This window comes from Apis laboriosa, unplaced genomic scaffold (genome assembly GCF_014066325.1).
Source record: "Apis laboriosa isolate Shangri-la unplaced genomic scaffold, ASM1406632v1 scaffold16_cov148, whole genome shotgun sequence".
NCBI classification, from domain to species: Eukaryota; Metazoa; Arthropoda; class Insecta; order Hymenoptera; family Apidae; genus Apis; species Apis laboriosa.
The window spans coordinates 2,996,765-3,006,969 of record NW_025222129.1 but is presented as its reverse complement, the minus strand read 5'-3'; the positions used below and the strand labels follow the sequence as shown (position 1 = coordinate 3,006,969).

Below are 10,205 nucleotides of genomic sequence, written 5' to 3'. Positions count from 1 at the left end.
GATTGTATCAAACTTAGAGGATCGGTCGAGAAGGATAGAAATTCTAGGGAGACCGATTCGGAAGGAAAATGAGCCGATTTCTTCGATCTTCTTTGATGTAATGTGTAACAGCATCGAGCGTATAACGATCGAAACAGAGTTTGTGCCCCCTTCCACCTGGACGAAGCCACGATTCCTTCTTGCGTATAAGCGCAGACACGCACACGTACGCACATACAAGGGGTACCGACTTACGTAGACGTTGAACACACACACTTGGAAGCCAATTGGAGAGCCAAGACTTGGCCAAGTCTTTATAAGTAGGAGCCATCCGCGTCCTCAGGACTTACTCCCTCTCGAGAACGTGCCACGATCGGCAACCGATTTCCAGAATAGTTTCTGAAAACAGACATCGACTCGCGCGTCATTCATCTCGCGGCTCACGAAGGATCGTGGTGCAACAAACGTGGATATTTGGAAATTGGAAAAAAAAAGACAGCCACGAGATGACGAGTTGTACGAATTAACGGAGGACTTTCGGAGAGAGATCGTCTTTGATTCTACGCACAAGGTGAGTGATTCTTTCATTCGTTCGGTGTCTCTTCTTTTTTCTTTCAACTCTTTCGTTCTGGAAAACATGATTTTTTCTTTTTTTTTTTTTTTTTTTTTTTTGGAAACAATCGTGTCAGTGTCGAGTGATCAATGTTGGACGAATCGCAAGTTGTCGCAGTGTTATGTACCGCCAGTGATATTTATCGTGCTTTCGTTTTCCAGGACAATATTGTTCCTTCGTAAACACAAATGTTTGAATCTCGTTAAAATTTGTTGTCTTGTCATTTCTCGAGTGAACGTGGATTTACCAGTGTAAACCTCACCGCGTTTTCAAATACGTCAACACGATTCGATTTCTCATTGAAAAACAGATTAACTACGGTATAAACGGTTATGAAAATGAGATTGGTATATAGATTTGGAAATCAGACTCTTGGATTGAACGATTTAGTAGAGGACTTTGAACGCGTTCTCATTGATTCTCTAATTATGATACATTTGATAATTGAAAGTAATTGTAAGACTTCTCGAAATTCTGATTGGTTCACTCGACTGTTTAGCATTTTTTTTTTTTATGTTTCATAATAATCCTATAACAACGATGTCAAAATTTAATAATATCAATGTGAAACAATTATAACAGCATGAATCTGTAATGTACGAATATTTTTCTTTATCTTTCAAGAATAATTATTCTTGTTTTTCAAAATCAGAAGAGAAAAAGATCAACAACTGTATTCTTTATTATTTTTTAAATCGCGAAAAAATTGAACGTACAATTTTTATCAGATGCCATCTCCATTCCCGATCTAATTCAAATTACATCGCAAATAAAATGATAAACGGTACGACGCATTAAAAATCGATTATTAATTAACAATTAAACGAGGTACAGACTTTTTTAGCATATCATCATTAAAAATACAAATTCTTCGTTATAAGATGTGTAATAAGATTCCCGCGAAGAGTCGAAAACCGGCACGGTGCAAATACTTTATACATTCACCGGAGTCACGTAACTGTTTTACCGGGTTAGCAAGCACGATTTACAAAAGTTACAACGTGTCGGTGGCCGGACGTGTGCCGGCCGAAAATCTCCAGCTCGATTGCCGATTCTCGTCGCATCGGCCACTCGAAAATCGCGAGCTGTATTTGGATCGGGTGAGCATTCCGCCCGACCGGTCGAACCGATTCGTCGATCTTGGCATTGAGTCGTTCGTACAGAAGCCATACTGCGATGCAACTTGCAACTTGTCCTCGACATTGTCTCGTCACGATCCTCGTGTATCCCGTAAATGGAGCGTTTTCGCAAGGCCGTCGAAAAATATTTTTGGAGATAGTGTAATCGATTGGTTAACTAGACGTTGTTGAATATGGATAAGAAGGAAGCGGTTAATGCGTAACGTACTTCGTTAAATAATCATCGAGCTGCATCTCTCGAAGGTTACGAGAGGACTCGTTGAACATTCAGATTCTGTTAATTGTTTCGCCGCTGAAGGATAGTTTTGCAGAAATATTCGATCAGAAGTTTTACTAATGTGTAAAGTTGAAAGATTAAAAAAAAAAAATTCTTTCGCTATAAAGGATAGTTTATAGAAATATTCGATCAGAAGTTTTACTAACGTGTTGAAAACTAAGTTGAAAGATTAAAAAAAAATGTTAATTTAAATGTTAAGTTATCTTCGAGAAGACTTCGATCAAAATAATTTCGTTGAATTTCAAGAATTCTATCGTCGTGTCTTCTATCGTCATCGGTTTTTCAAATTGATGAAATAATACACATAGCTTTCAACGAACGTATCGAGGTGCAATAAGTAAAATGCATTATGCACAAGAGACGGATGCACGCGATACTTTTTCATTTGGTTTAACGAGCCATTCTTCCCGGATTTTTAAGATAAAAAGTGGGAATCCGCGAAGGACATTCCACTGGCACGGTTCACGAGCCAGAGAGTGCACCGACAGGTTGGTTTCATTGTCAGGTGCAACAAGAAATCGATTAAAAATGAATCGAGAAAGCTCGAGTATATTGTTTTCTTAATAAGCGAATCGTTTAAGGCTTTTGTAAGTCTCTTTTTATCCAGCGTTATACACATTTATGAATTCAAAAGTAGACGCGATCCGATAAAATGACTATTAGGATTGTGAAAGGATTTCTTAAGGATTTTTTCTCTAACGTGAAGACTCCATCGCGGAAAACTTTCCATTAATAACGAGACTTTAACAATCGGATTTTTAATTGAAACATAGCCTTGAAAGATTCCAGAATTCTGAGTTTTCATCGACAAAAGATAAATCCCGTGATTCATATTATTATTTAATGATATTCTCCTTGTAAAGAACGAATCTATTCAATGGCACAGCAACATTGTTTCTTACTCTTACTCTTATTAACTACGATCGGCGATTATAATCGATTTCCGCCATCATTTTCCACGTTATTTAATTAACCTGAATAATAATTGATAGTCACGCATTGCACAATTCTTCGGAACGGCCATTAATAAATTCTCGACTGTTTCGAAAACATTGATAACGTCGAAAATGAGTTTAAGAATGACAAACTGTTCCGGAGAAGAAAATTCAATTTTCTTTATCAGAAAACGCGACAGATATCTCGAGGAGCTTAACCAAGTTGTCTAAGAATATCTTATTATTAATAGTTCCAAACAAGGAACGCTCGCACGTAATTTATATCTCTGATTTTATTGAATCTCATTGATTTACACTGACTATAATTACGCTCTATTTACGTCGTCGTTAATATCTTAAAGGGATTTCTCATTTTCTTGTAACCGTGATGCACGAGCATGTTCAGAACCTTGAACCCTCGTTGGTACCTCGAGTATAAAATGTATGATAAATCTACGGTTAACGTTGGAACGGGGAGGATTGCGGTCGCGAATAAGGGAGATAATGAAAAAATGAAGAGGACGATGTAAACGGCCCCGTGTGGGAAGGCTTGCACGTGCAATTTACAAGTATCCCTTTAATTGCCGTGGATACGATTACCTTCGCCAACGGACCGTGTTTATCGTGGATATTATATGAAGAAGGATAGCATTGTCTTCGAATTAGTCTTCGAAACTCATCGATCGTGTCTTTCGATCAATTTCGATGATTGCATTGTTGCTGCGATCGTTATTGGCTGTGATTAGACGAAAGAATTTCCATCGATCTTTCAATGTCTTTCTGTGAAGTGTAAAGATTCGTCGAAAAAAAAGTATTCGAAAGTCATCGAAACGAAAGAAGTAAGCGTTTCCAAGTTAGATTTAATTTTTGACAAGTTTGAATGCGGACGATGCGAAAAATTAGAGGTGTTTGTAATTCGATTACCCGGTTAATTCACCGCGCGTCATCCGTGCATCAACGAGGATGCGATAGAGAGGAGGATAGAGTGGAATTGGTGGGAGAAGAAACGGCCTTGCGACTTTCCATGGCAAGGCTGCACTTATTGCATCGAGCATGCCATCACAACAAACTAGGTTCACTGTACCGGATTGTTTCTTCGGCAGAGCGCGTTTTATCTTTTCTTGATTACTCTTCTTGTTACTTGTCTATATACCCCTAAGCGTTATACAAACTGGTTCAATCGAGGATAAGTTTATCTTTCGCTTTCGTACTTGGCGATGCTTGGCGACTATTTTTTTTTTCTTTTTTCGTCTTTTTCGCGTCTTTTTTGCCATTTCATCGAATTTTCTCTATCAAATGGTAAACTGGATTTTACCAAGCGTAACGATTCCATTCCAGGAGGAATTCCTCTTTCAAACTGAGACATTTATAGGTTCGAAGAAGAAGTCTGGTCTGGTCGATAGTTTCTCTTCGGATCGAGAACTGGTTCGATCAAACTGACCATGATTTTCAAGGACGTACTTCGTTTTTACGTCTTACGAGCTTCGAGAATTTGAGAATATGAGTCGAAGTTCGATCCGTGGCGAAAATCATCACGAAACATTCTGAAAAGGACGAACAACTAAACTTCTTTCGACTCGTGTCGGTCATTGGATATCTCTTTTTTTAATTTTTTTATTATTCGTGAGTGAATTGCAAAGATGACGAGACGGTTAACTGTACGCATCGATTTCTTGAATCGCGATTCATCGGACAATTGATTTTAATTCGAGGCCACGCGTTTCGAGCAAACAGTTACATAGCTGCATTTTTCCCCTACTGGATGAGTTTTCACTGTGAAAATTGTCACAAATTGTCAGAAAATTGACTTCACGAATCGAAAAAATTATTATTTTCTCGTTAGAACAATAACAAGATTAGGAAGGGAGAAATTACACGAAACGAATTTGCACAAATTAACTTTACAAATTATTTTTACATTAGTATACACATATAGATGAAGATTTGAAAAATTTATCAAATACGTTTCAAAGAAGATTCACGGATATTTATTCAAATTTACATGTACCAAAAGATCAAGTATTAATTAAATCGTTACTTTGATGATTCGGTTGCAATCTTAAATTCTTTTATTTCCGGATACTTTTCGTCCGTAAAATCGTTAAATCACAGACCTCGCGAGAAAATGTACAATTAATGATACCTTTCGAGTTGTTTGCCTCTTTCTAAAGCACCTTTTACGTTATTTCGAAGTCAAATTAAGTTAAAAAAAAATATTCAAAATTTTTACGAATATTTAAAGAACATCCTTGAAGGGAGAATTTCAAGTTTTTCTTTTTTTTTTTTTTCCATCGTTATACGATTTGTAATTTCTACCTTGTAATTTCTGCAACAAAGATATTTCAAAAGCGAATTTAATTGCACGAAAAAACCATGAGATGTATCTCGATCTTGAAATATTTCAAGGTTTCTTCGAGTTCTTTTATTCTATTCTATTCTATTTTATTCTTTTATTCTAGCAACAACAGGTGGCAAAATGGTTGGAATGGTTTTATAAATAGGTCGTATAACTTCTTAATGATCCGTCGTTATTCTGTCTTTTTATGTACCTTTGCCTAGTTTACACTGCATTTCGTATTACACGTTTATATTCGACACAAATTTATGATCGAGTAATATATTGCTACAGATGCACTGTCGCTGATGATTGAAAAAATAATTCGTAAGACGTTTCTAACAGATGTTTCAGGATAGATATTTATTCCGGTATAATATATCGATTGATTTTCAATTTAAATGAAATAATATGAATTTTCTTGGAAAATGTAATTTTCTTTGATCGCAGAAATACCAGGTGGAGAAGTTTCAAGCGAATTTTTCTTCTTCTATTCTGGAGCATCTGGCCTTCCAATAAAACTTTTAAATGCGATCCACGACACATATCCTTTTGTTTTTTGCGTTTTTTTCTCGAGGAATCGGGAACACTGTCGACACGGGGTCCGATCGATTCGTATTCAAAGCGCGAATCCCGTGTGAACGGGGCTTGAACCCTCGCCGCGCGAAATGTTTCATTCAACAAGGAAAGGTGCTTCACCCAAATCGCACGGGCCATTCCTGGTAAATCGAATATCACGTAAATCTGCGATTAAACTAATCCGCGACCTACGTATTCCGCTTCGACGTCTTTCAAATATTCATAAATAATCGTCTTAAGTCGGATCGAGAAACGGATTTTTGATAAAGCCGATAAAAATCATTTGACAAGACGAAGGATACGAATAAAAATTATAGTAATCTGAACAAGTTAATTTAATTGCTATTTTTTAATATATAATTTAACTTTTCGAGTTAAACTAAAATGGTAATATACAGAATCAACTATGAAACTTCAAATCCATTTTTCACAACATTCTCAATTTTATCATCAGATCTTAAGTTTTCGTGTGACATAATAATGTCGTGAAATGCTGCTTTTCGATTATAAATCAGTCAACTTCAATGCCAAGATCACCGACACTGACATTGACTGTGACGTTATGTCAGCACACTCTCTCCTCTTCTTTCATTCCGAGCTCGGAGAGGCCGCATTCTCGGATTATGTCACTGTTCATGTAATCCCCTTTTCACTCCAACCAATAGAAAGGAGGAAGGATCACAAAGACATGGAGCATAGCTCGGGCAGATTTACCTTTTCAACGTACACAGTTTTCTTCATTTCTCCCTCTACTTAACTCGAACAGCTTCTTTTCGATCCATCACGATTTATTTATTTTGTCTCTCCTTTCCACGGTTATTTCGCGATGTGTGCATCTTGACCAGTTCTAAATGGACGGATACGATACGAGGCTGTGCAGCATCGCTGTTGTTTCTGACCAATGATATTTATGACATTCTCTGTATAGGTGTAACTCTCCGTATCCGGTGTATTTCATATATCATCGTTCATAGATGATAATTTTGAGGAAAGAAACGAAAGAGCATAAATTGCGTGAATGAATGAAGAACGATGCGAAAATTTTCGAAATCTAATCATCGACGTTGGCCCTTTCAATGATTTATTCTATTCGATCTCCTTCAGTTAACTAAAGAAACAAAAGAAAAAGATTGTGATAGTATTTCACTATTGATTAATCCAGCAATTGTATATAATTCGATATTTGTAAGAGAAGAAATAATACAATTTTTGTGATCGAATCAACGATGGATATATCTATCCATCATTTTCAATCGCATCGATAGTCTGTCGAACAATCGTCGATGGTAGCAAACGATACATCTCCGTCTACTTTCGAAATATCTAGCATTCATAATCCTCGCGTGGGGGTGCAATCAAGGGGGTATAGATCGAAGATAGAGAATTTCGAACAAACGGTTTCTTTCCTTGTTTCATCGCCATAAACGCGTAGGAATTGTGAATTCGCGCCGAATTTTTATTTTTTATTGTTTCAATCGTGTAACGAGATAAATTCATGAAATGATAAGATAATTCATGGAATGATAAGATAATTCATGGAAGAATTAATTTTTCGATAATTGTGATTGCATTCGAGTTACTGTTAATACTACGATAAACGATTCGGTAAACTGTTATTGATGACCAGTAATCGTTGCATTGGCTGCATAGAAAGAATTCGTTTAGAAGAGAATTAAGGAATTTACAATGCAGATTGTAGAATGGCATAGCCAAGACGATATACATAAACATTCACTTCTCGTCTTTCTTATACCGTTTACGAGAATGGTGATTTACATGTGTTGGTGAAAGAATCTATCGCGTTAAATCATTAAATACGCGTCGAAGATCAATGCTAAACGTAACTGTAAAAGTGAATCAATTATCAGCCGGGTATTCAAATCGTTTGCCTAGCACGTGTAAGTCTATCGAATAACAGAAAAATCGGGGTCACGGATCGGTTTGTGGAGACGCGATCGAAATGAGAATCGTTTGATCCTGAATCATTGACGAGAATTATTCCAGCCAAGGTCAGGAGACAGTTAGAATCCTTTGACCATCGCTGATGGGGGAAGATTGGACGTAGGCCAACCAGGACGTAACAGAAGACGTAACAGAACTGTGTACGGCTGCTTATATTTGCTTGTTTATACGAAATTCACAACTGAGGAAATCCACGCCTCTTGCCCTAGAAAACAAATTACGTCATGTTCTGCTATCCCGTTAAAAGAAGTTCGAACGCCGAATTGAATCTGAATTTATATGATCGTCCTTAATTCATCGTTTGGAAATCGATAAAATTATGATTGATTTTTATCATAGCGTTACTATATGGATCGTTTTAATTTCAGACACGCTGAAGAAAAATCATGTGGACAAGCTTAATAAAATTAGGCGTCGTAACGATATTAATTTCGTCGACATTTGCCAAACCAGGTAAGACTTGATCATTGATTCGAAGTTTGAACAAAAATTAGTTCGAAATATTCATGATTTGTAATAGAAATAACATAAAAGATAGAAAGAAAGAAATACATGAATTATTTATTTTTTTAACAAGCCGATTTGTACACAAAACACAAATATGATTATCGATTCTACATAACTATTTGTAACCATCTTTATTTCTTATCATCATAAATCATCATCAAAAATGTTATTGTTCGCAATGTTTTCAAATTAGTTTTGCGCAAGATACATAGCTTTGAGTGTATCGAAAAAAAAGATCACTAATATAAAATTCTTCATACAGATCATATATAACCAGCTAAACTTGAATATTCCGAATAGTTGCTAATTTTTTAAAGAAAACAAACTTTGAATCGAATTCCGTTCCAATACAAATAATCCTTTATATTATTATTATTTCTAATAAATATTTTCAATATTTTATAGATCAAAATATCATCGATTTCTCTAAATTTTTAAATGGTATCGCGTGTATCGAAGTAGGATATCATGAGGATCCTCACGACTGTAGGATATTCTACAGATGTGTCGATTGGGGATACGGAAGACCTCTAAGGAAATTTAAATTTGAATGCGCTATTGGAACAGTATTTTCGAAACACAAAGGAAATATATGTACTTTTCCAAGTGACAGCGGTCGTCCTGAATGTGGTGGCCTAGATACAGACATCACAACGAAGAAAATCACAAACACAAGTACAACTGCACAACTTACGACTACGACTCAACTTACGACTTCTATCGAATTATCAACTGGAAAACCTAGCAACGATCAGGGTCGAAATCAATGCGTCCAAGAAGGATATTTCCCGGACTTAAATGATTGCAGAAAATTTTATAGATGTGTTGATACAGGATCCGGAAACTTCATAAAATATGAATTTGAATGTGGTGTTGGCACTGTCTGGGATCCAGATATAGAAGGTTGCAATCATCCTTGGGCAGTATCACGGGACGATTGTAAAACAGGATCAAACACAGGAAACGACAGTGCCGGACAAGGAAATAATACATCTGACGCTATAACTAAACCAGAAACATCAACTATATCAATATCGGAAAATACAGGTATTCCCATAAAATTAAGCATACCTCATATTCATACTTATATTCCTATTAAAATTATAAATATATTTAATTAATTAACTATATCTAACATATCTTAAACTTCTGGCATATCAGAAATAACTGATATATCTGGAACTTCTGGCACATCTGGTACCTCTGGCACACCTGGAACGCCTGGAACTCCTGGCACATCAGGAACACCTGGAATTCCTGGCACCTCAGGAACATCAGGTATACCTGGAACGTCAGGAATATCAGGCACTTCAGGTATCTCAAGCACACCTGAATTTCCTGGCACATCTGGTACACCTGGAATACCTGGCACTCCAGGAACTCCTGGCACATCTGGAACTCCTGGTACGCCTGGAACTCCTGGTACGCCTGGAATTTCTGGCACACCTGGCACATCTGGCACACCTGGAAGTCCGGGCACACCTGGAACTTCTGGCACATCTGGCACTCCTGGCATATCTGGTACTCCTGGAACTCCTGATACACCTGGCACTCCTAGTACACCTAGCACTCCTGGTACAGCAGGAACTCCTGGCACATCAGGAAGTCCTGGCACATCAGGAAGTCCTGGCACATCAGGAAGTCCTGGCACATCAGGAACACCTGGTACATCTGGAACTTCTGGCATTCCTGGCATATCTGGAACTCCTGGCACACCTGAAACTTCTGGCACACCTGAAAGTCCTAGCACATCAGGCACTCCTGGCACACCTGGAAATTCCGGCACACCTGGAACTCCTGGCACACCTGGAACTCCTGGCACACCTGGAACTCCTGGCACACCTGGAACTCCTGGCACACCTGGAACTCCTGGCACACC

At 37.5% G+C, this 10,205-nt stretch overlaps 1 protein-coding gene across 6 annotated transcripts in view; it reads left to right on the top strand.

Moving 5' to 3' along the window:
• Positions 1 to 335: 335 nt before the first annotated feature.
• LOC122711383 (uncharacterized threonine-rich GPI-anchored glycoprotein PJ4664.02-like) overlaps positions 336 to 10,205 on the top strand; it is an 18,655-nt gene continuing 8,785 nt past the window's right edge. For 2 of the 6 annotated variants that reach the window (XM_043930127.1, XM_043930123.1), the window contains exons 1-4: positions 336 to 550; positions 8,188 to 8,272; positions 8,732 to 9,373; positions 9,488 to 9,604. In XM_043930127.1, coding sequence (XP_043786062.1) covers positions 8,206 to 8,272; positions 8,732 to 9,373; positions 9,488 to 9,604 — 826 coding nt within the window. In that variant the 5' untranslated portion in view covers positions 336 to 550; positions 8,188 to 8,205. Of the gene's footprint in view, positions 551 to 7,487; positions 7,960 to 8,187; positions 8,273 to 8,731; positions 9,374 to 9,487; positions 10,203 to 10,205 lie in introns of those variants that run through there. The other 4 variants (XM_043930125.1, XM_043930128.1, XM_043930124.1 and 1 more) reach the window with 4 other exon arrangements.